The following is a 25,671-nucleotide window of genomic DNA, read 5'->3' as shown; positions in this document are numbered from 1 at the left end:
CGGCGCTGGACACGTCTGGGGGAGCCGGGTGCTGCGCCCACGCGCCGCCCGCGGGGGTTGGGGGCTGAGGGTGGGAAGCGCTCGGCGTGGGGGAAGGGAGCTCGGGAGGGAGCCCAGGCTTTGCAGAAGAGCGAGGAACGAGCTGCCTGCTGGGGGCTGCCCGCCCTGGCGCGAGCTTTGCGGGGACCTCCGCCCCTTCATTGAGGGGCTGCTTCCTCGGGGGTTCGCTATCCCAGAGAGCTGAAGAGACCCAGTGTAGGAGGGGGAGAGTCCAGGGAGCTCGGGGAAGAAGGAAAGGGCACCAACTGCGTACGTACCAAACCTCCATTAGCACCTGTGGCTTCTCCATGGAGACCCGCGCGGGGGCCGGTCTCCTCGAGGCCCCTTCTCATCCTGTGGCTAAAGGCTGTTTGGTCCTCCTTGCCTGTTCCCATTCAAGTGAAAATCAAAGAGACTTCTCCCTGTCAAACCACAGAATTGTGCTTCAAAAACACCTATATCAACAGGCTGCAGTCTTGGGGTCTTGGGCCGAAGACCAAGAAACAATTTAACAGGGATAAATGTAAAGACTTAAATAAATACTGGGTGGTGGGAATCTAGGCTTACTAACAGACCTCTTGAAAAAGACCTTAGGTTTCAGTAGACCAAAAGGCGGGTGTGGCTGCTTAAAAGAGCCAAAGAAGTGTTAGACTGTGTTTATAGAAGTGTGGTTTGGGGTGGGGGGCAGGAGGTAAGTGATTCTCCAGGTTTACCGGATCATTTCTGGAATATTGTTTTCAGTCATGAGTGTCACTTTTTAAGAGGGACATTTAACGGGTTTGAGTAGCACCTGAAGGAGCAAAGACACTGACCTGTTTTATGTCCCCACACTGTGCTGGGCACTGTGGGGAATATAAAGATGGAAAATACATAATGCCAGGGAAGCAGAGAGGCTGTGATATACATACAGTATGCTGTGATAAATAATAAAATAGCATGAGGACTATAATACAGATAATAAGAAAAGTGGTGGAGAAAAAATAAAAAGAGAACAATTACCATTGAGTCACATCTTCAACACTTCACATCCATGAATTCACCTGTGTCCAAAAAAATAGGTACAACGCGACTGAACAAAAGTCGACTACTTCTTTTGGCTCTGTTAAAGAGACTATCATTCTGATGCTTGTTTAAATGGTGAGGAAGACTATTCGAGACTATTGCAGTAGGTACTGCAATGGGAGGAGCTCTTGCTCAATCTCTCAATACAGCAAAGACAGCTGGGATTTATAGCCAACAGGGAGTGAGGGGGTCTTGAATGAAGAATCACTCAGAGACAGCGTTAAGGCTGTGGGGGTGGGGCAAAGTTGAAGCCTGAGGCAGAAGAGGGTTCAGAGGGGCCTGACTGAAGTTTCCTCAAGGAGAGAGTCTTTTGTCATCTCTACATCAAAGTTACACAATATGTTTCAAAACCGGGGGAAAACAGGCTTTGTCAGATAGCCATAAACAGGCAAACAGGAAACTACATATACCGTACATTATGAGTGAATCTAAGGGATTTCAAAAGTAATTTTTTTAGTATATACTTGTTTTTAGGCAAGTAAGATACAACTCCCCTGTAGTTATTAGGGAACTCGATGGAGAGGGTAGCATTGACCTTGTCCTTTGCTTTGAAGGCTAGATAGCATTTTAGTACTTGGAGGAGGAGGAAAGGCTTCTATGTTGATTCATTCTTTTTGTGAAACCCAGTCAAAGAAATGGAGAAATGTTGGCCTTGAAAAGAGAAAAATTGGAGAGGACAAGGTAGTTATTGGTGAATATTTTAAAGACTGTCCTGAGGGGAAAGGGTTATACTTTGGTGTCATTCTGGAAGGCAGAACTGGGTTCACTCAACCTGGCCCCCTCAGGGAATTCCTTGGTGACCTAGTGGTTAGGATTCCAGGCTTTCACTGCACTTGCTCGGGTTTAGTCCCTGGTTGGTTAAGTGAGGTGCCACAAACTGAATGAATTAAGTGACACAGCCAAAAAAAACCACCCACCATCCACCAGGTGGAAAAGATTTCTGTTCTGATTAGAGAGAACTTTCTTATGCTGTGACCTCAACCCTCATCTACCCAATGGAAATTTATTGCTTCTTCTCTGGGCTCTCATTGCTCCTTCTTCGAAGCTTGGTTATAGCTGGATGACACCCTACCTTGTGTTAGAGCTAGCGTCTCTCCACCAGACTGGAGAGCCGCTGGACACAGGGACAGGCCTTTCATCATGTTGGCGCCTTCCCTCAGTCTCCAGTATAGAGCCTTGTATGTATTAGATGCTCAGTAAATGCTTTCAGAATCTAATAGAGTTAGTAAGTAGAGTTGATCTACAAGAGAAAAGGTTGTAGGGGAGCTATAGCAAGTCACCTTGTATCAGGAATTTGGGGGCGCTTCCTCCACTGAGAAGAATAGGTCCCTTCCAACTATTAATAGGTTATTTTATAATGTTATGAAGTACCCTGCTCTCAACTCTTATTAACTTTTCCCACCTCTTGTTATTCATTTGGCAAATATATTTAATGGGGGCACTACCATTTGCCTGTTCCCTGGTTCCTGCCTCTAAAGAGTATAGGCTAGTAGGGAGTGGCAGATGTGTAGATAAACATGTCATCCTGAGCTTCAGGAGCTAGTATCATGTTTCCATAGCTGGAGTTCAAATTCTGACTCTGCCACTTACTAGTTGCATTTGATTTTAACCACGTATCTAAATTTCCCTAACTATTAAGTGTGTAAAATACTGCCTTTCTCTCAGTTGTGTAAGGCCAGAATATCATAGGTAAGGCATTTCCCCTGGTAACAGACTGCATGGGCTTTGGAAATGGCAGCTATCATTAACATTGCTGGTTAGGAGTCCGTTATGGAATAAGCACTGGCATCATGAAAAAGTTTCTGAGAGGAGATGATTCTTGCCTTGGGCAAGAGGCTCATTCTTTTATTCAACAAATATTGGCTGAATGCCTCCTATGAGCAAAGCAAAACTGTGAGTTGCTGTAGAGACACAGAAGGAACCTAAGGAAGAAGGAGGCAATTAAAGACAAATACTTAAAAAAAAAACAAAAAACTTATTTAACTACTGTTCGGATAAGTGCTTGTGAGAAAAAGCCCAGGATGCTCGTGACTAGGACTTGGAGACCTGACCGAGTCTAGGAACCAGAAGTCTCTGGAGAAAGTAATGTTTGAGCAGAATCTCGAATGATAAATGGAGTTAGCAGATGTAAGACAAGGGGAGGGCAGTCCAGGCAGAGGAAGTAGCACCTCCAAGGCTGGGGGTGAACTCCTATGAACAGGTGACATGAGGTCAGAGGGAGGCAGGGGCTGGATTGGGTGAGCCATTGTGGGCTATGGGGAGGTGATGTGAGGTTTTTTGTTTTTAATCTTAACAGAAACAGAAAAGCACAAAAAGTTGCAAAGTAGGACACTGAGATAATCAGTGTTTTTAGAAAGGTCATTCTGGACCTCTATCCACAGTAAAAGTTTACATTTTACTTTCAGTCACTCAGTCAATTCAGTTCACAGAAGAAATATAAATGACTAATAAACAAAAGGAAAGATACTTGATTATGTTAGTGATCAGGGAACTGAAAATACAAACAAGGTACCATTCATTTGAGCAAGCTCCAGGAGTTGGTGAGGGACAGGGATGCCTGGGGTCCGTGGGGTTGAAAAGAATCAGACACAACTGAACGACTGAACTGAACTGAACTGAACCATTCATTTGCTTATCAGATTGTCAAAAATTTAGAAGATTGAAGGTTTCTGATGTTAGGGTCTAGGAAAAGAGTTTTCTCAAATTCTTTTCAGTGAGAATGTAAGTTTGTACAACTTGTTTAGAGGACAATTTGGCAGAACTTTTCAAAGTAAAGGGGGTTTCCCAGCTGTCTCAGTGGGAAAGAATCTGCTTGCCAATGCAGGAGCCACAGGAGACCCGGGTCTGATACCTGGGTTCCGAAGATCCTCTGGAGGAGAAAATGGCAATCCACTCTAGTATTCTGACTTGGAAAATTCCATGCACAGAGGAGCCTGGCGGGCTACAGTCCATGGGGTCCCAAAGAGTCAGACACAACTAAGCAACTAAATAACAACATCAACAGTATTTCTTATGTGAATACGAATCTCAAGGACTTTGCTGGTGGTCCAGTGGTTGACCACAGTTTAAATGCAGGGGCGCACACACATCAAAGTAAAGCTTCATTCTCTTTGACCCAGAGGGATGGTTATTGTAACATTTGAAATCGCCAAAAATTGTTGGCAGCCTAGCTATATTGCCTAACAAATAGTTAAACCCATCACAATGCATTCATACTGTGCTATCCTTTGCCACCATTCAAAAGAGCTAGGTGGCTTGGTAAAATGTTGTCATGGTGTCCATGGTGGTGAAAGAAGTCTGTTGCAGAATAGTATGTGTAGCACACAAAAAAATATGTGTACTTAAAAAAAAATTTTTTTTTAATGCAAGGAAAAGAGCCTGGAGAAGTATACATCAAACAGTTAAAGTAAAAGGGTTAGTCGCTTGATCATGTCTGACTCTTTGCCACCCCATGGACAGTAGCTTGCCAGGCTCTTCTGTCCATGAATTCTCCAGGCAAGAATACTGGAATGGGTAGCCATTCCCTTCTCCAGAAGACCTTCCCGACCCAGGGACCGAACCCAGGTCTCCCACATTGCAGGCAGATTCTTTACTGTCAAACAGCTAAGCAGGTAGTTGAGAGTGAAAGAGTGGGAACCCTTAATGTTTTGTCAGGTAATGAAGGCAAAAGGAGAAGGAGATGGCAAAGGATGAGCAACTCAATGGACATGAATCTGAGCAAACTCCAGGAGATAGTGAAGGATAGGGGAGCCTGGCATGCTGCAGTCCATGGGGTCTCAGATTCAGACACAACTTCAAAACTGAGCATGCAGGTACCTCTCATATCAGCATCCCACCTACATTGCCACATTCTGTTCCACACTAAGGTAACTCATATCAATTAGGGTATTTTTGTTATTGTTTTATTTTTAAAGGATCATGTTATACACATTTTCCATCTCCCGATTTTCATACTCATCAATACATCATGGAAATGACTCCTAATTGTCTGGTATATTCTTCTAATTGCATTATTGGGTTTTTTCCTCAACATCTTATTATGACAAATTTCAAACATAATGAAAAGTTGAAATAATATGACATTTAACAACCATTACCTTTGTTACTGAACACAAATTGGTGTGCCCCACGCATATATGACGCCAAACAGACCAAACTGTCCGAGTCAGGAGCAGAGAAAGGGTTATTACAGGGCCAAGCAAAGAAAACAGGTGATTTAGGCAGCTCCCTGAGGGTTTTCTGGGAGAAGTTGTTATAGGCAGAATTTGGAATGAGGGCTGCAGGGTGTGTGACTTTCTTCTGATTGGTTGGTGGTGAGGTAACAGGGTGGTGCTCCCGGAATCTTGTGCTCTGCCTGAAGTTACTGTCATCCACCTGGGTGGTGGCCTTAGTTCCTAGCCATGCAAAGCTATTGTTGTGTGTATTCCTTGAGGAGGAAATAGGACCCGGCCCCAAGGCTGCACTATTGTTTCTTGACTGCAAACCCCCCACACCCCCTCACACCCCCCTTCCCCACCTTGTTTCTGCATTTCCCTCTGTTCCCTGATTAGCGACTATTTGAATCTGCCCCTTGGAACTCTGGGACGGTGGAGGAGGCTGAATGAAGTCTATTTCTACAAAGAAGAAGCAAGCAACACGGGCTTTTGTGCCCTGGAGGGCCCCACAGGTTTCGCCTCACTTGGATTTCTTTTTTTTTTTTAATTGCACTGAATTTTAATTTAAAACATTAAAACAGCCTGACTACTTATAATTAATTATAAAACTTTGATAGTTAAATTGTACTATCATTTATGAAGCTTTTATCCATTATTTTGTAGACCTGAGACAAACTTTGCATACTTGTGTTTTCAGTTCTCCATTTCAGAGGAAGTTTGTGAAGACAAGGTCCAAATTATTTATAAATTAAAGCCCAACAGAGAAATGAAGTAGTTCAGTTCAGTCACTCAGTCGTGTCCGACTCTTTGCGACCACATGAATCGCAGCACGCCAGGCCTCCCTGTCCATCACCAACTCCTGGAGTTTACTCAAACTCATGTCGATCGGGTCGGTGATGCCATCCAGCCATCTCATCCTCTGTCGTCCCCTTCTCCTCCCGCCCCCAATCCTTCCCAGCATCAGGATCTTTTCCAGTGAGTCATCTCTTCGCATGAGGTAGCCAAAGTATTGGAGTTTCAGCTTCAGCATCAGTCCTTCCAATGAACACCCAAGACTGATCTCCTTTAGGATGGACTGGTTGGATCTCCTTGCAGTCCAAGGGACTCTCAAGAGTCTTCTCCAGCACCACAGTTCAAAAGCATCAATTCTTCGGCGCTCAGCTTTCTTCACCGTCCAACTCTCACATCCATACATGACTAGTGGAAAAACCATAGCCTTGACTAGACGGACTTTTGTTGGCAAAGTAATGTCTCTGCTTTTAAATATGCTATCTAGGTTGGTCATAACTTTCCTTCCAAGGAGTAAGCGTCTTTTAATTTCATGGCTGCAATCACCATCTGCAGTGATTTTGGAGCCCCCCCAAAAAAAGTCTGACACTGTTTCCCCATCTATTTCCCATGACGTGATGGGACCAGATGCCATGATCTTAGTTTTCTGAATGTTGAGCTTTAAGCCAACTTTTCACTCTCCTCTTTCACCTTCATCAAGAGGCTCTTTAGTTCTTCTTCACTTTCTGCCATAAGGGTGGTGTCATCTGCATATCTGAGGTTATTGATATTTCTCCCGGCAATCTTGATTCCAGCTTGTGCTTCATCCAGCCCAATGTTTCTCATGATGTACTCTGCATATAAATTAAGCAAGGTGACAATATACAGCCTTGACGTACTCCTTTTCCTATTTGGAACCAGTCTGTTGTTCCATGTCCAGTTCTAACTGTTGCTTCCTGACCTGCATACAGATTTCTCAAGAGGCAGGTCAGGTGGTCTGGTATTCCCATCTCTTTCAGAATTTTCCACAGTTTATTGTGATCCACACAGTCAAAGGCTTTGGGATAGTCAATAAAGCAGAAATAGATGTTTTTCTGGAACTCTCTTGCTTTTTCGATGATCCAGTGGATGTTGGCAATTAGATCTCTGGTTCCTCTGCCTTTTCTAAAACCAGCTTGAACATCTGGAAGTTCACGGTTCACGTATTGCTGAAGCCTGGCTTGGATAATTTTGAGAAATGAAATAGAGGGAGAACAAAATCTATACGCAGCTGAGCATAGGTGTTTTTAGCTCATGTTTTGTATAGGAAAAGGTAAGAACTAAAGTGATCCATTTTCAAAAATAGCTAGCTTTGAGTGACAGCTTGCTGGTGTAATAGCCATAAGGGTTACAAAACTGGAAAATTGGCAAACAAAGGGAGGGTGGAATGCCTAAGGTTTTTCACCCAGGTTCATTCTATTGGTGAATTCAAAACATAAGGGTTTCACGCGGGCTCACCCTATTGGTGAATTCAGAACATAAAAAAAACAGAAAGAGGTGCACAGGAAAGGACGAAACAAGATGTCAGGGAGGGGCCAGCCCATAAAGAGGGAGAGAACAACCCTAGGTGACTTCCGAGAAGATTGTTCACCGCATAGTACTCATCCAGTGAGGAACGGGGAGAGGGGCTTGCATGCTAGGATAACTTGCTTTGTGTAAGGACTGTGGGTGTGCCTGCCACAGAGCTTTCTGCTAAACCTCATGTATCCAGGTCCATTCTTGAGTTTGGGCTGGAGAGCATGTTTCTCACAGAAAACAGTTTAGTTCCTGTCTCATGAAACAAAAGCAGGTGCAATAGTAAAAACTGAATCATGAAAACCCCAATCAGTTACTTTTGGCACGCCTCTTTTCTTTCCCCTGGTTTCTTTTCTTCTATGCTTGAGTCTTGAACAGGTAACCACTTGAGCGGGTGCTGGGGATAAATAGGCCACGGAGGAAGTGTCAGCAAATCCGGCCATAACTATGTAGACAGTCCTCCCTAACTGTTCAGCCAGGTACCCATAGATGAATCCAACTATTGCAGAAAAAAAGAAAATTCCCTGAAACATCTGTTCGGCTAGTTTCTGGCCCTTGTAATCCGTTTGCAGAGGCAGCAAGCACAGATGCTCCAACAAGTCTTGTTCCGAAGGCAGGTGGCAGAGTGAGGGCAGCCAAGACTCAGGGACGGTTGGGTCCGAGGTCAGCTTCTGAGTACAGCTCTGCGGGCTTGCAGAGCAGGGGGTTGCAATGGCCACTCACCTAGATTTCTTAATTAGTATTTGACACATGCCTGCTCATCCATCTGTCTTGCTATATTTATCTTGCACCATGTGGGCATGTGAGGATCTTAGTTCCCGACCAGGGGTAAACTAGTGCCGCCTGCAGTGAAATTGTGGAGTCTTAACCACTGAACCAACAGGAATGTCCCCATCTAGCTATCTTAATTTTTTTGATGCAATTTATAATAAGTTACAGATACCAGTACAGTTCACCCCTGAACACTTCAGCGTGATTGTTGTTATTATAACTATTGATCTAAGAGTTCAAAATTTGTTTACGGTAGGGTTTTTTTTGGACCACTCCACACAGCTTGTCGGAGAAGGCAATAGCACCCCACTCCAGTACTCTTGCCTGGGAAACCCCATGGACAGAGGAGCCTGGTAGGCTGCAGCCCATGGGGTCGCGAAGAGTCGGACACGACTGAGCAACTTCACTTTCACTTTTCCCTTTCATGCACTGGAGAAGGAAATGGCAACCTACTCCAGTATTCTTGCCTGGAGAATCCCAGGGACAGAGGAGTCTGGTGGGCTGCCGTCTATGGGGTCGCACAGAGTCGGACACGACTGAAGCGACTTAGCAGCAGTAGCAGCAGCAACACAGCTTGTGGGATCTTAGTGCCCAGATCAGGGACTGAACCCACTCCCTAGGCAGTAAGAAGGCAAAATCCTAACCACTGGACCACCAGGGAATTCATGTTTACCTTTTTTTTTTTTTAAGTAAAATTTACCTACAGTGAAATAGACAAGATTTCAAATGTCCCATTCTGTGAGTTTTAATGAATCCATATACCTGTGTGCAACACACTATCAACATATAAAACATAACATCACCCCAATAAGTTCCTTCATCTCCTGTCCTATTTAGTCCTCACCTTTACCCACCCAGTATCCACTGCTGATCTTTTTTTTTTTTAGATACTATCCATTCTAGAACTTTATTTAATGGAATCAGATAGTATGTCCTCTTTTATGTAAGGCATCTTTTGTTCAGCATAATGTGTTTGAGATTCACGCATGTTGTTCTGTGTATCAGTGGTTTCTTTTTACCACCAATATTTTACTACCAATTTTTTGGGTATTCTTTTACCACCAATATTTCTTATGGGCTTTCCTGGTGGCTCAGTGGTAAAGAATCATCCTGCCAAGCAGGGGACTTGAGTTTGATTCATGGGTCAGGAAGATCCCCTGGAGAAGGAAATGGCAACCCATTCCAGTATTCTTGCCTGGAGAATCCCCATTGACAGAGAGTCAGGCAGGCTACAGTCCCTGGGGTTGCAAAGAGTTGGACTTAGCAACTAAACAACAACAACAGTATATCTTATATGAATATAAATCATGGGGACTTCCCTGGCAGTCCAGTGGTTAAGACTCCATGCTTGCAATGCAAAGGGCTTGGGTTAGATCCTTGGTCCAGGAATTAAGATCCCACATGCAGCTCGCTTGGCCAAGGTGGGGGAAAAAATATATATATATATATGCACACATGCATGCTAAGTCGCTTCCATCATGTCTGACTCTTGGTGACCCTATGGACTGTATAGCCTGCCAGGCTCCTCTGTCCATGGGATTCTCCAGGCAAGAAGACTGGAATGGGTTGCCGTGCTGACCCAGGGATTAATCCCATAGCTCATACATTGTAGGCAGATTCTTTACCACTAAGCCAACACGGAAGCATATGTATGTATATATATAGTGGTTTTATTCAAAATAGCCCCAAACTGAAAACAATGACCTTGAAACCCTGAAATATATACATGTCCTGGAGACTGATCTTGGGCAAATTGCTTAACCTCTTTTTTGGTAGTTGGCAGCAAAGTCTTTATTTTTTTTTATTTCAAAGTCTTCTTTAGACTGGTCTTCTGGTGTGACCTTGCCTGCAGTTGGACTGTCCAAGTTTGGACAATACATATAACCTGACACTTGATATTCCAGGCCATCGCATAGCATTGCTGGCAACCAGAGGTTCAGTGTTTGCATTGTTAACCTGTTTCGTCTATAAAATAACAGTCTGGAATTGCTTGATACTTCTTTCACCCATTCTCCTGGCAAGTCCTTATTGAATAAATACCAGTGGTAGGTCTACACTAGATGTTATAGTCATGTTACATTTTTTATGAATTTTTATTTCATGAACAATATAATCATATTTTTATTAAAAATCATAGTATTATGTTATGTTTGGCTTTACAAGAAACCATCAAACCTTTTTCTAAAGTGATTGTACCATTTTATAGTCCATTCAACAATGCACGAGCATTCTGGTATTTTTGTATCCTTGTCAACATTTGGTGTTGACAACCTTTTACATTTTAGTCTTTCGAATGGATGTGATGCATTCTTTTAAATAGCTCTCTGATACTCTGTGGTACAGGTGTTTACAGCTTATTCAGCTATCTGCCTATGGATGGACATTTGTTTTCAATTCTTGGCCAATGTGAAGGACTTTATAATAGGCCTCCTTGCACATGTGTTCTTATATGTTGGTATGTTTCTTTTCCATGGATACATTCCTATGAGTTAAAGGATACCTTCATATCAAATGTTAGGAGATGTTGCCGGTTTTCCAAATGGTTGTAATATTTCCCCTTTCTACCAGCAACGTATGAGAGTTTTCTTTCTCACATAGTAATACATGTTGTGACTGTCTTCTTTTTTGCCAGTCTTATGGAAACAAAATGATACTTCATTTTTACTTTAATTTGCATTTCTCTATTTTTGGAGTATCTTTTCTTACCCCTGAGTCATCAGTTTGTGCTTTAAGTTGAAGATTCTGTTTTTCTATTGAATTGTTCATCTTTTTTTCCTTTGAAATCCAGATGACTAGATGTATAATGCAAGAATTGGTGCTTTTTTCAACAAGTATGTACTAAGTTTGTGATTTAAAAAATTTTTTTTTTTTTAATTTTTATGGATGTCACCTTAGACCAAGTGAACTTGGGTAGTGGTAATAGACATGAAGAATAATTTGAAAGCTATTAATACTTAGGTGGTAGTACCTTTCTCCTGGAGGAGGGCATGGCAACCCACTCCAGTATTCTCTCCTGGAGGATCCCTTGGAGAGAGGAGCCTGGCAGGCTACAGTCCATGGGGTTGCAAAGAGTCGGACCCATCTAAAGTGACTTAGCACACAGGCATAGCACCTATCATAGAAGCTGCAAAACTTGCAGAGTTCCTCCAGCTCATGTGTCCATGCAGAAGCTTCCAAAGATGGAAGATTTCACCTTAAAATTGTACTTTGGTCTTCTCTTAAAAGCCAGATCTGGCCATCTTGGGCCTGGTAACCTCTTTCTAGAGATGAGTAGCATTTCCTCCTTTTAGACAGGATTTATGCTCCTCGGTTTGCTCAATCCCCTCTGCTGCTGCTAAGTTGCTTCAGTCGTGTCCGACTCTGTGCAACCCCATAGACGGCAGCCCATCAGGCTCCGCTGTCCCTGGGATTCTCCAGGCAAGAATACTGGAGCGGGTTGCCATTTCCTTCTCCAGTGCATGAAAGGGAAAAGTGAAAGTGAAGTCGCTCAGTCGTGTCCAACTCTTAGTGACCCCATGGACTGTAGCCTACCCGGCTCCTCCATCCATGGGATTTTCCAGGCAAGAGTACTGGAGTGGGGTGCCATTGCCTTCTCCGGCTCAGTCCCCTCAGGGTCCTGTTTTCTCTCTACCACTAAGCTGAGAGCTCCAGGGTGTTTCAGGGCACCTGAGCTTTTGTTTGTTTAGTCTTGTTATTTAGTCCCTTAGTCGCATCTGACTCTTCTGTGACCCCATGGACTGTGACCCACCAGACTCCTCTGTCCACAGGATTTTTCAGGCAAGAATACTGTAGTGGGTTGCTATTTCATTCAGGGGATCTTTCCAACCCAGGGATCAAACCCGTGTTCCTGCATTGCAGCTGGTTTCTTTACCACTGAGCCACCAGGGAAGCCCCTGGTTAGAGTAGTAGTTTATAGAATATTCACGTTAAGAAGGACGTGTGTAATACTTCTTATACTAATGACTCAAAAGTAGGACCTGAGATGGCTGCAGGTATCAAAGATACCTGTGGAGTCTGGCATCTGTTGGCATTTGAATGTGTGCCAATTCATGGAACTTAAGTGACTCACTGACCAAGGGGCCTTGGTGAAAGTTACCAGGGTTGACTTCAATCCCTTTGCCTCAGCCCCTCAGCAGCATTTGAGCCTGATACCTGATTGTGAGACTTCCTCCTGATTCTCTTCCCTCTCCAGGAGCTTCCTGCTCTGTTTTCTATTCCTCCCTGGGCTGTGCTGGCCTCAGTGGTTCTCAGACGGCTCACTCCCTGGGAAGATCCTGAATACTTCCATAGTTGTAAATACTATTGACGTCTCGCTGTTATTAGGGTCTGCTTTGACTTTGGCCTGAGTTCTCAGCTTTTGACTCATGGAGCTAGCTGCCTGTGGACCATGGGGATCTCCAATTGACCATGTCCAGATCCATATGTCCCTCCAGCCTCCTCCTCCTCCTGTGTCTCCCTCCTATCTCAGGAATAGTCCCTGAAGCCAAGCCACTGGTTTGGGTATTGTCCTTGACTCCTCCCTCTTCCCAGCCTACATTTACTCTCCTGTCTGAAACCAAAATCTGCTAATTTTTTATTCTAAATATCAGATCTGTCTCCTCTTCCATCCTGACCACTGCCTTGTTCGGACCCTTGTCAACTTTGAATTGGACGGTTGCAATGGCCTTCTTCTAACTGGTCTCCCTGCCTACAGTCTTGCCTCCAGCAAATCCATCCTCCATTCCTGATGCCTGGGTGATCTGAAATGCAAATATGATCTTGCCACTCCCCTGCTTAAAACCCACCAACATGGGGTGGTTGTGTAACCACAGTGTAGCCTCTGGTGCAGGCTGGAAGTAAGTTACTACTCTTAACTACTACTGCTGCTACTAGTACTACCGTTACTATTAATAGGATACTAATAATAGTAGCTAACATTTCTTGAGCATTTTCTATTGTGTTTTCACATGATTTACTATCTTTTTAAGACAAATCAGAGCCAATTCAAAGTTTTCTGAATGGTATCACTCACTTGCATGGGGGGAGGGAGAGGGGCAGAGTTATAGGCAGGGGGCACCAGGGAAATGTCCGTAACCATAAATGATCTTATTTTATGCTGGTGAGTGACCATGCTGGTTGAGCCTTAATAGTTCAACAGGGATGGCCATGGTTCCTAGGAACTAGGATTTGCTTGCATTCCCCTCAAAGCATGGAGGGAGGGTGGTCAGCTGTCCAGAGCATTGAATGTGTCCATGACATGTCACATGTGGGGATGTCCTCTGGCCCTTAAGTGCCAGTAAAGGAGGAGAGCTGCTGGCCTTCAGGGTCAGGTGCAGGCTTCATGGCTTGGCATGCAAAACTATGCGAGACCTGGTCCCTGCCCACCTCTGCTGCCTCCTGCCAATCCCTCCTTGCATTCTTCACTCTAGTACAACCAGACTGGATGTGATACTAATCATAGTGCACCTTACTGAGATCTTATGTGCCAAGCACTGGGCTAAGTGGACACCACAGTGTCTGTCTCTCCTGTGATCCACACAACCACCCCAGGAGATAAGTCTGCTGTTATCCCTATTTTATAGAGGAGCAAAGTGAGGCTCTGCAAGGTACAGTGACCCAAGGTGACCCAGCTAGTGTCAGAGTGGGTGGTCCCCACAGCTTTCCCCACTCGTACCCCCACACCTCAGCTCACACTCTGTGCTCCGTCCTGCACCTGAATGACACCCATTCATCCTTCAGGACTCAGTGCTGATGCTGTTTCCTGGGGAAGCCGCCAAGTCTGAGCTCCTCCCCTCTGAGCTCCAGGCAGGGGCTGGAATTAATGTGTTCCCTCCGTGCTCCTCAAGGCCTCTTTGAACCCCCAGCATCTAGCACAGTGTCTGGCACATAACAGGTCTCTGTAAGTGTTTGTCGAGTTGACTAAACTGAATTCCAGGCGCTGACCCTTTGGGTTATTGTCCTTCTGACCAGTTTTCCCTGTCTTCACCTTCTCTAGGCCCAAACAAGCTATTTGATCTCTGGAGAAGGATCCTTTCCCTTCCTGCTTGGGTTCTACCTGCACCCTCTGACTTCGGGGGGACACTGCTGTCTGATCAGCCACCTTGCCCACACACCCTGGACACCTGCACTCTCTGCCCCTCTCACTCCTCACCATCAGGCTGGACCTGGGATCCACACCCCACCACCACCCTACCAGTCAGCTTCTTCGGCTTCCCCCTCTGCCTCACCTCTTTCTGCTTCAGTGTTTATATCTTTTCTGTCCCAAATTGCCCCCACCCTGCCCCAGATCTTCATTTCTTACTCTCTCTTCCCTTAAGTCCTCCATCTCAACAGCCCACCATTGGACTTTTCTCCTCAGAAGTGCAACGTCCACCACCTGCTGCTTATTTAAAACAATCATATTTAGTCTTGGGGAGGGTCCCCTTGCCTTCCCTGAAAACATTAAAAAAGTCCTGCCGTCCCGGCCCGAGTCTCTGTCCCCAGCCCCATCCTGTCTCGCCCTCCCCAGCTTGCCGCCCCCTGGCCCTCACTCCCCAGTCTCCTCTGCTCCCGGCAGCTTTGGGACCCCTGCCCCTGGCTTCTCCTCCATGCTGTATGGAATGAAGATTGCCAATCTGGCCTACGTCACCAAGACCCGAGTCAGGTTCTTCGGGCTCGACCGCTGGGCCGACGTGTGGTTCCCAGAAAAGAGGAGAATGAAGCCGGGGTTGGAAATGAGCAAACACCACAGGTCACTGCTAGCCACTATCTTTCATGACAGGTGTGCTTGTGTGTGATGGGGTGTGCAAGAGGGGCCTAGGTGTGTGGGAAACCGTGTGACTGGGGCTTGCCTCGGCTTGGCGGGGGGAGGGGTGGGGGCTCCCTTCTGCAAGGACTGAGGGGAGGGCAGGGAAGAAGCTAATAGGCCTGAGTTGGGGGGTGGGTTTCCTGAGCATGGCTGGCACTTGGCCATCCTCCCCATTCTGTGACTTTCCCGAGGGCAACCCCCAGTCCTGTCTGCTCCTGCCCTAGCCCTGCCCGCCCTTGACTCCTGCTCTCCCCAGGGCTGAGTATATGCATGGGAAACATGGGGTGAATGTGGAAGTCCAGGGGCCCCACGAAGCCCGAGATGGACAGCTCCTTATCCGCCTGGATTTGAACCGCAAGGAGGTGCTGACCCTCAGGCTTCGGAATGGAGGAACCCAGCCTGTCACCCTCACCCACCTCTTCCCGTTCTGCCGGACCCCCCAGTTTTCCTTCTGCAATGGAGATCGGGAGCTGCCCTGCCTCCTGGGCCCGGGTGAGTGGGTTCTCAAAGAGCCTCTGGTGGACGGAGGCCTGCCGTAGGAGGGTCTGTTGCTTCAGGAATGTGCTGTTGCAGGCTGGTGGGGCTTGCCTTGGGGTAGGGGCTATCTGGGGCATGTCAGGGTTGGGATGCTCCTGGGCAGCTCCCTTCCCAACCTGACTCACTCAGCTGTCTTCTAGGTGAATGCTATGAGCTCCATGTTCACTGTAAGACCAGCTTTGTGGGCTACTTCCCAGCCACAGTGCTCTGGGAGCTGCTGGGCCCTGGAGAGCCGGGCTCAGAAGGAGCTGGCACTTTCTATATCGCCCGCTTCTTGGCCGCCGTGGCCCACAGTCCCATGGCAGCACAGCTGAAACCCACGACTCCCTTCAAGCGGACCCAGGTCGCTAGAAACCCTGTGGTGACCAGCCGGATAGAGGAAGGAGAGAGACCCGACCAGTAAGTCCTCTGTCCAACCCAGTCCAGGCTGGGGGGGTCCCTCCCCACATCACCGTGTGGGCCTTTGGGAAGAACACAGAGCCCCCTTTCCTAACAGTGAGTTCTTAACTCCTCCAGACCTCAGAGACCTTTTCTGTCTAAGAAGAAAAGCAGATACGAGGACAGTGTGAAAAAGTCTCGAGTATTTTTGACTGTATGATGGATTATCAGGCAGCTGGGGTGGTCATGTTTCTGTCTCTCTCTCTCTCCCCTTCTCTCCCCCTCTCCCTCATAACAGCTTTATTGAAACGACTTGCATACTATACAATTCATTCCTTTAAAGTGTACGATTCTGTGATTTCTTTAGCATATTCACAGATGGGTCCTACCATCATCACAATCCATTTTGGAACATTTCATCACCCCCAAAAGGAGCCCATACCCTTTAGTTATCACCAATTTTGCTCCCCAGCCCCAAGCCTCCCCCACCTCTTAGCCCTCACCAACCACTCATGTACTTTCTATAGATTTCCCTCTTTTGGACATGTCATATGAATGGAATCATATGTGTAGACATCTCTTTTTAACATGTTCACAAAATACTGAGCTATAAAAGCAAACTGAGACCACTGTGCTCTTTCTGCTAAAAATATATGTATAGGGGAATTCCCTGAGGGTTAGAACTTAGTGGTTAGAACTTCGAGCTTTCACAGCAGGGGGCACAAGTTCTATCCCTTGTAGGGAACCAAGATCCCACAAACCATGCAGCGCAGCCAAGAAGTTAATTGATTAATTGGCTAATTAATTTAAAATATATCTGTATAATACATATTGACAAAGAAAAATGTCTGGAAGGCTACGTATCAAAAGTTAACAGTGGTTGTCCCTGGATGGTGAGCGTGTTGTTTATTTACCCACTTACTGATTACCTATTTTCTGATTTTTTTTTTTCCTCTAATGAACATGTATTGTTTATATATGTATATGTATATAGATAATCTCACAGCTTGTGGGATCCTAGTTCCCCAACCAGGGATCAAATTCAGACCCCCTCTGCTGTGGAAGTGTGGGGTCCTAACCACTGGACTGCCAGGGAATTCCATATATTATATATACATATATCTATATATATATATATTTTTTTTAATGCATTCAAGTATCATGCTTTCTAAAAATGAAAATGGTCCAGCTTTGGCATGAGCAGCCTCATGAGACAGTGAGTCAGGGCAAAGGCTACTGACCCTTTTCAGCACTAGTATTGAAGCAGGGCTTTGTGCCTCCCCCAGGGAAGGGCCTTCTCAGAGTCTCTGAAGGCGAAGGGACTTTGTGTTTGTAATAGCTTTTCTTGTCCCCCTCCTGCAGTGCTAAGAATTATGACCTGGAGTTAAGTTTACCACTGGGAACATACTACCCACCCCCCCGCCTCAGACAGCTGCTCCCCATCCTTCTTCAGGGAACAAGTATTTTCACTGCCCCAAAGGAGATTGCTGAGATCAAGTAAGTACCATCCCTCTGCACCCTTCACACTGCTTTATATGTTTCTTCTCTGCTCACTTCTTGCTTCTGCCCCATGCTTCTGTCCTCAGCCTCCCATGCTCAGTTCATTCATCCCCTTACTGGCCAACACACCATGTGCCAGGCTGCATTCAAGGTGAATCACTCACATGATGGCCCTGACATCGTAGTTGGGGAAAGTGAGCATTTCTCTTCTTATCTTATGTAGTGATGAGTACTATGAAGAATTAACTAAAGTTAAAGCAGGGTAAGGGGTGGGCTGTGCTGTTTTGCAGAGGACAACTAGTCCTGGCCTCTTCGAGGAGGTGACATTTGAGCGGAGAATGACATTTGAATGAGGTGAGGGTGTGAGTGAGTCATGGGAAGATCTTTGAGAGAGGATGTTTCCAGCTCCAGGATCCACAATGCAGGTCTGAGGTTGGTGGGCAGGGACTCCCTTCTTAGAGGCCTCTGACCCCCATCTGCTTCTCTGCTCTTCTCGGCTTCCCTGATTCCTGACATTTTCGTAGTCTCAGGGCTGGAGAGGGAGAGGGTGGGTGCTCTGCGACATGGGGTCTGCCTGACCCATCCTGTTCCTATCCCTCCCATCCGCTCTCCCCACCTGTCACTGCCAGGGCTCAGCTTCAGACAGCCCTGAAGTGGAGGAACTACGAGGTGAAGCTCCGGCTGCTGCTGCACCTAGAGGAGCTGCAGATGGAGCGCGATATCCGGCACTATGACCTGGAGTCGGTGCCCATGACCTGGGACCCCGTAGACCGGAACCCCCGTCTGCTCACGTTGGAGGTCAGGGGCTTGGATCGGTAGTGGGGAGGATGGACTCAAGTTAGCCAACCCACAGACTGTGGGCAGAACAAAAGGATAATGACACTGTTCCTGTCCCAGAGGGCTCAGCAAGGAGCAGAGTAGGCATCTGGGCCCCCAAAAGAGGTGTCAGAGCAGGGTAATAGGGAAGACTGGGGTTTTAGCCCAGACTTTGCTATCACTTGGCTCTGTGACCCTGGGCAAGTCTTTTGCTATCTCTGGGCCTTAGTTTGCTCACCTGAAAAGCATGGAGCTGAACTAGACAATACGTGTTCTTTTTTGTTTATTTGTTTGGGGTTTTTTTTGGCTGCACTGGATCTTCATTGCAGTGTGCAGGCTTTTCTTGTTGCAGCGTGCAGGCTTAATTGCCCTGCAGCATGTGGGATCCTCATTCCCCGCACTGGGGATTGAACCTGAGTCCCCTGCATTGGAAGGTGGATTCTTAACCACTGGACCACCAGGGAAGTCTGGAAGATAATTCTTAGAGACCTCTCCAGCTCTCAGATATTGAATATGTATACATAAGTCCAGAATTGCACTTGAGAACAGATTCCTGCACCCACATGCTGAGAAAGGCACCAAATGAGAAGAGACAGCAAGTGAGGATGATCAGGGAAAGTTTCCCGCAGGAACTGAGTTTTGAACAAGATTTTTCCTTTTTTTTTTTGAACAAGATTTTAAAGGCAGAGTAGAACTGAACTGGCCAAGAGGGCAGCTGGACTTACTAGGAAGCTGATCCCTGGGTCTTAAAATCGTGCCCTGGAGGGTTGCCAGGACTCCTGGACTCAGCATCTCTGAGCAGCTTGGGCAAACTTGTCCCTTCCCCATCTCTCCTGACTCTTGCCCCATCTGGTGGAAGAGGAAAGAAGCAAAGCTCCCTGAACCCCAGGGTAGAGGTGGATCGTCAGACCTTGTGTCTCAGGAGGGGGTCTCAGTGGGCCCTCCACTGGTCATCTCAGGCTAGAAGCTTGCTGGTGCTTTTGCTTCCTAGGTTCCTGGGGTGGCCGAGAGCCGCCCCTCAGTGCTGCGGGGTGACCACCTATTTGCCCTTTTGTCCTCCGAGACACATCACGAGGACCCTGTCACCTACAAGGGCTTTGTGCACAAGGTGGAACTGGACCGGGTCAAGCTGAGTTTTCCCACCAGGTAGGTGTTGGGAAACCCTGAGCTGTAGGAAGGTCTACAGATGGCCCAAAGGCCAAGGGAGAAGGGTGCTTCTCCCTAGAGTGAGTGGGACCCCAGGGACAGAGCAGGGAGGGACCCTGAGATGCCTCAGCAGCTTCCTCTCCTAGAGGATTGCTCGGAGGTCTGGGAAAGGGAGTGGGGTTGGGGTAGATGGATAGAGTCCTGGCCTTTTATTGCCCACCCCTCCTTACTGGAATGCTTCCCCCTCTCTCTCCCTTCCCAAAGCCTCCTGAGCCGCTTTGTGGATGGGCTGACTTTCAATGTGAACTTCACTTTCAACCGCCAGCCCCTGCGGGTGCAGCATCGTGCCCTGGAGCTGACGGGGCGCTGGCCACTTGAGCCCATGCTCTTCCCTGTGGCCTCTCGTGGAGTCCCGCTGCTGCCCTCAGATGTGAAGCTCAAGTGAGACTGTGGGCAGGGGCTCCAGGGCCACCTGAAGTATGGGTGTAGGGGATGCGGTCAGGGAGGCTTCTGGGACTCAACAACATCATGTTTGTGGCACTCTGCCAGGCTGTACGACCGGAGTCTGGAGTCAAACCCGGAGCAGCTGCAGGCCATGAAGCACATCGTTATGGGCACCACCCGCCCCGCCCCCTACATCATCTTTGGGCCTCCAGGCACGGGCAAGACTGTCACCCTAGTGGAAGCCATCAAGCAGGTAGGGCCTGAGCCTGTGGCCTACAGTCTATGGCCTACACTCTGAGTCCCCCTGGAACCAAGCAGCTGTCCCCAGGTTCTGCTTCCCTCCAGCTGCCCAAACGCATGCCCCTGAGCTGGCACCAAGGGCCAATGTGGCTTTGAGCACTGTGTGCACGTTGAATATTGCACAACTCCACATTGCAGTTCATGTCTCAGTCATGGTTGTTGTGTTCAGTCACTCAGTCGTGTGGGACTCTGTGACCCCATGGACTGCAGCACGCCAAGCTTCCCTGTCCTTCACCATCTCCCAGAGCTTGCTCAAACTCGTGTCCATTGAGTCAGTGATGCCATCCAATCATCTCGTCTTCTGTCGTCCCCTTCTCCTGTCTTCTATCTTTCCCAGCATCAGGGTCTTTTCCAATGAGTCAGCTCTTCGCCTCAGGTGGCCAAAGTGTTGGAGCTTCAGCATCAGTCATGGTAGCCTTTTATATTTACTGCAGCAGTTTTCTAGCATAAAGTCCTGTTTGGACTACAGTGGGCTGGGGATCAGAACTTGCCTTTTTAGTCACTCCCTCCCCTAGCAATGGGAGAGAGATGCCACACTGCGCCAGCCTGAGTCACAACCACATTTCTCTGCACCCCCACCCCACCCCCCACCCGGAGACCAGAAGCTGCTTCCCACACTGTGCTTATCCCCACCCTAGGTGGTGAAGCACTTGCCGAAAGCCCACATCCTGGCCTGTGCTCCGTCCAACTCAGGGGCCGACCTCCTCTGTCAGCGCCTCCGGGTCCACCTGCCCAGCTCCATCTACCGCCTCCTGGCCCCCAGCAGGGATATCCACCTGGTCCCTGAGGACATCAAGGTACCTGGGGAAGGCAAGCAGCCGAGGGACAGCAGGTGCTGCTCTGGGTAAACACGAGGGTCAGGAAACTAGGAGACCTGCATTCTGAGATACTCACTGTGTGACCTTGGGTGGGTCAGGTGCCCTCTCTGGGCTTTAGTTTCCATTGTGTGTAAAGTGAAAGAAAGTAAATAAAATTGCCTGAGGGCCCCAGAGCCAGAGTGAGGGTGAAATTGGCGGTGGAGCCAAGCTGACTCCTTTCCCTGTCCAACCCTCAGCCCTGTTGTAACTGGGATGCAAAGAAGGGGGATTTTGTATTTCCTTCCAAGAAGAAGCTGCAGGAATATCGCGTCTTAATTACCACGCTCATCACTGCCAGCAGGTGGGAAGTGTGTGTGTGTGTGTGCATCTCTTAATAGTGTGTTAAGTAAAGAGGTGGCCGGCTGGGGAAATGGGGAAGGATGGTTCCTGGGGAGTTGCGGGGAGGGCTGGCCTAGGTGAGCATTCATGGTTTGACAGCCGGGTGCCTGGGTGTGACCACTGCCTGGCCTGACACCTCCCAGGTTGGTCTCGGCCCAGTTTCCTATCGATCACTTCACACACATCTTCATCGACGAGGCTGGCCATGCCATGGAGCCAGAGAGCCTAGTGGCCATAGCAGGTGAGGGGTTTGAGGGGGCTGCAAGTATGCCCCACATGGCATCAGAGAGGTCCCACCACATACATTTCTCCCCATCACTCCCCACTTTCCAGGGCTGATGGAAGTCAAGGAAGCAGACAACCCAGGAGGGCAGCTGGTGCTGGCAGGAGACCCTCGGCAGCTGGGACCTGTGCTGCGTTGTCCGCTGACCCAGAAGCATGGGCTGGGGTACTCACTGCTGGAGCGGCTGCTCACCTACAATGCCCTATACAAGAAGGGCCTGGATGGCTATAACCCCCAGTTCATAACCAAGCTGCTGCGCAACTACAGGTACCCCACACTCTCCGCCAGCCCAGCTGTAGCCTCCATCGCACAGTCCTGTTGCTCAGAGACTATACAGTGCAGAAAGACTGTAAACTGGAAGATCTCCTCTGCAGTCCCATCACTGCTGTTCGTAGATAGTGTGACTTAGCAAGTGCCCTCACTCTAGAGCAGTTTGCCTGTTTGTATATCAGGGGATGGTCAGTGGTTCCCAGACACTGGAATATATCTGAGGCAGGTCCCAGGTGAAGTTTCTAGGAAATCCAAGGAGAAATGAGAATAATACAGACAATTAATGATTATTCAAGTTAAAGAGCTGTCTACTTCCTTTAGTCAGTGAGTTCTTGCATCTGAAATGCTCCGTTGAGTTCCTAGGTGAGTCCGCTAAGAATCTTTAGTTCCTTAGATGAGTCCACTAAGAATGCATTAACTGTTAGCTGTTATGTTAGTACTGCTTGTATTTTTGGATTTAAACACATTATCTCATCCAGTAATGGTGATAGTCGGTGATACGTGTTTTTGTATTATCCTTCCTTGGCAAAATTGAGACTTGAGAATGGGTCCCTAATTTCTTGGTGTTTTCTTTTCAATTTGAAATCTGTGGATTGGATCCTTTCTGGAGCCACATTTGGTTCTGCTTTCTGTGGTTAACTATGTGTGTTCGTTGCTCAGTCGTGTCCGACTCTGCGACCCCATGGGCTGTAGCCCACCAGGCTCCTCTCTCCGTGGGGTTTCCCAGGCAAGAATACTGGAGTGGGTTGCCATTTCGTGCTCCAGGGCATCTTCCCGACCCAGGGATTGAACCCAGGTCTCTTAGTGCCCAGCTGCAAAAGCTGTAACTGAATGAGTCTGCTATGCAGTGGGCAGGACAGGATAGTGTGTGAGTGGGTGGAGGGGAGTCTGCCCCTGTCTAGTCTTGCTCTTCCTTCCTCCTCCTCCTCCCAGGTCTCACCCCACCATCCTGGACGTTCCTAACCGGCTGTATTATGATGGGGAGCTGCAGGCCTGTGCAGATGTCGTTGACCGAGAGCGCTTCTGCCGCTGGGAGGGTCTACCTCGACAGGTGAGGCTGAGTGGGGCTGGGGCTCAGGCTCCCCCCTTACTGAGGGTCTGGGTAGCAGGAGTCTCAGTGGAAGCCACAAGCCCTGCCCTTAGTTACCTGGGATCCCCCATTCCCTGGAAGGGTTTGGGGGTGGAAGGGAAGGGAGTCAGGGAGGTCCAACTGAAGGTCCCCCCTAACCCTGTGTGCAGGACTTTCCCATCATCTTTCACGGTGTAATGGGCAAGGATGAGCGTGAGGGCAACAGCCCGTCCTTCTTCAACCCAGAAGAGGCTGCCACAGTGACTTCCTACCTGAAGCAGCTCCTGGCCCCCTCCTCCAAGAAGGGCAAAGCCCGTCTGAGCCCCCGAAGTGTGGGCGTCATCTCCCCATACCGGAAGCAGGTCAGGCCCTCAGTTCCCATCAAGGGAACATTCCCATACCTAGCCAGACCACTAGGCAGAGGCTCCAGCTCAGCCCTCTCTGCCGGCCCCATATCTCAGAAGAGCTCAGAGGTCAGTTGTACCTCCTCTTTGCCTCCCAGCTGCCTGGCCTCCTGCCTGGCTCCCTCTTGTGCTGGGGTAATGGCAGGAGAGAAAGGCACCTGTCCCCATCTTCCAGGTGGAAAAAATCCGTTACTGCATCACCAAACTTGACAAGGAGCTTCGGGGACTAGACGACATCAAGGACTTGAAGGTGACCCTCACCACTGTTTCACACTCCCTCCCTGACTTCTGTTTCCCTCCCTCCCCCACTTCCAGACACCTCCTTGGGTCCCTGCCCTACTGCTCCTGGGACAGCCCCAGTCCCTGCCCCACCCTCGCTGCCTGAGACAAACTCGGGCTTTCCCCTGGCTTCTCACTGCTGGAGATCCCAAGTTATAGGTCTGGGCTGGGGCCAGGAAGCCTGTGTGTTTGGCAGTTACCCCGAAGGATTCTTAGGATCAGGTTGATTTAAAGTCTCTACCCTAAGGATAAAGTCCAGTCTCCCTAGCCAGCCCGACCTGTCATGTGATGATGTCGCCACTCATCTTTCCCACCCTGAGTCAGATGAGAGCTAAGCTCCACTCTTTCTCAGATAAGAATCACCTGGAGAGCTTTTAGTGCTGTCAGCTCCAGGGTTCCACCCAACCAATTAACACAGCTATCTGGGGGCAGAGCCAGGGCAGCTGTTCTTTTACGGCTCCTCAGGTGATCTGCGATCTGCACAGCCAGGGTTGGAAATGGGCACTTTAGGAATTAGAGGCCTCTCCGGTGGAAATTCTGATTCAGGCAGTCTGGGTTAGGGCCTACAGTTACTTAAATAAGTACTGAGTGATTATCTTCAGGAAAGTCTGAAAAACTCTGGTGAGTTAGTATTCTTTGGAATCCTGTTTTCTTTGCTTAGGAAGCCTTTCCAGTTCCCACTACTTTAACTGGATTCACTTTTCAGGTTTCAGCTCTGCACAGCATAGTCTGTCCTCTTTCCTTGCTCACTCCACTGTGACAATTGTCCTCAGGCTCTGGTAGGCGGGACTGGGTCCTTGGTCCCCTGCTGAGTGCCTCAGGCCCTGCCTCCCTCCCCTCTAGGTGGGCTCTGTGGAAGAGTTTCAAGGCCAGGAACGCAGCGTCATCCTCATCTCCACCGTTCGAAGCAGCCAGAGTTTTGTGCAGCTGGATCTGGACTTTAACCTGGGTTTCCTCAAGAACCCCAAGGTTGGAGGGCTGGTGGGATGGTGGGCACTCCTCCTTCCAGGGGACCCTTCCCTGCTGTGACCCCCACCACTTCTTTTCACCAGAGGTTCAATGTGGCAGTGACCCGGGCCAAGGCTTTGCTCATCGTGGTGGGCAACCCGCTCCTGCTGGGCCACGACCCCGACTGGAAAGTGTGAGCATCCCACCCTCCATCCCTCTTGATGGCTACAAGCTTTGTTCAGTCACCAAGTCACGTCCGACTCTTTGACACCCCCTAGACTGCAGCACACCAGGCTTCCCTGTCCTTCATTATTTCCCAGTCTGCTCAAACTCATGTCCACTGAGTCAGTAACGCCACCCCCTAGCCTAGGACAGCTGAAGTTTTATGAAGCACCCTTGGGGCTCAGGCAATCTTCCCATCTGTTTTATCTTAACATCTCCATTTGCCAAGGTTAAGCAACTTGCCCCCGGGCATAGGCTAGTGTGCAGGACCCAGGCTGGGCCTCCAGCCTCTGCAGGCGCTCAGCCAGCCCTGTGCAGCTGTGTATGAATGCTCCTGTACCCCACAGATTCCTGGAGTTCTGTAAAGAAAACGGAGGGTACACTGGGTGCCCCTTCCCTGCCAAACTGGACCTGCAGCAGGGGCAGAACTTACTCCAAGGTCTGAGCAAACTCAGCCCCTCTACCTCAGGTATGGCTGGGCTGGTGGGGGGGTGGAGTCAGGAGAGGGGCAGTGCTGAGGGAGGAGGTAAGTGACTAAGACAAAGCTCACCCCCTCTCTTTCTAGGACCCAAAAGTCACGACTACCTCCCCCAGGAGCGGGAGGGTGAAGGGGGCCTGTCCCTGCAAGTGGAGCCAGAGTGGAGGAATGAGCTCTGAGGACCGCCCACCTGACCCCCGTCCCCTGCTGCTCACAACAGGCTGCTAACCGTTGGGGGAAGGGGGAGGAAGTACCACTGAAAAAAAAAAATGTTATTCTTTGCCAAA

General features: G+C 48.4%; 1 protein-coding gene across 26 annotated transcripts in view; it reads left to right on the top strand.

Moving 5' to 3' along the window:
- The window catches only part of MOV10 (Mov10 RNA helicase), a 26,312-nt gene extending 641 nt beyond the window's left edge, over positions 1-25,671 (top strand). For 4 of the 26 annotated variants that reach the window (XM_081493535.1, XM_081493544.1, XM_081493543.1 and 1 more), the window contains 20 exons: positions 13,042-13,183; positions 14,884-15,057; positions 15,371-15,606; positions 15,792-16,050; positions 17,392-17,526; positions 18,159-18,327; positions 19,337-19,491; positions 19,756-19,932; positions 20,041-20,188; positions 20,874-21,032; positions 21,290-21,393; positions 21,575-21,672; positions 21,765-21,981; positions 22,918-23,035; positions 23,224-23,415; positions 23,633-23,707; positions 24,580-24,705; positions 24,789-24,877; positions 25,254-25,375; positions 25,472-25,671. In XM_081493535.1, the coding sequence (XP_081349661.1) occupies positions 13,101-13,183; positions 14,884-15,057; positions 15,371-15,606; positions 15,792-16,050; positions 17,392-17,526; positions 18,159-18,327; positions 19,337-19,491; positions 19,756-19,932; positions 20,041-20,188; positions 20,874-21,032; positions 21,290-21,393; positions 21,575-21,672; positions 21,765-21,981; positions 22,918-23,035; positions 23,224-23,415; positions 23,633-23,707; positions 24,580-24,705; positions 24,789-24,877; positions 25,254-25,375; positions 25,472-25,563 (2,928 nt within the window). In that variant the 5' untranslated portion in view covers positions 13,042-13,100 and the 3' untranslated portion in view covers positions 25,564-25,671. Of the gene's footprint in view, positions 1-111; positions 310-5,651; positions 5,768-12,937; positions 13,184-14,322; positions 15,088-15,370; positions 15,607-15,791; positions 16,051-17,391; positions 17,527-18,158; positions 18,328-19,336; positions 19,492-19,755; positions 19,933-20,040; positions 20,189-20,873; positions 21,033-21,289; positions 21,394-21,574; positions 21,673-21,764; positions 21,982-22,917; positions 23,036-23,223; positions 23,416-23,632; positions 23,708-24,579; positions 24,706-24,788; positions 24,878-25,253; positions 25,376-25,471 lie in introns of those variants that run through there. The other 22 variants (XM_081493530.1, XM_081493537.1, XM_081493538.1 and 19 more) reach the window with 12 other exon arrangements.

Source organism: Giraffa tippelskirchi, chromosome 5, assembly GCF_054371585.1.
Source record: "Giraffa tippelskirchi isolate mGirTip1 chromosome 5, T2T-mGirTip1v1.2.pri, whole genome shotgun sequence".
NCBI classification, from domain to species: Eukaryota; Metazoa; Chordata; class Mammalia; order Artiodactyla; family Giraffidae; genus Giraffa; species Giraffa tippelskirchi.
Note: the sequence above shows the minus strand (reverse complement) of the source record. Positions and strands in the feature narration are given on the sequence as shown.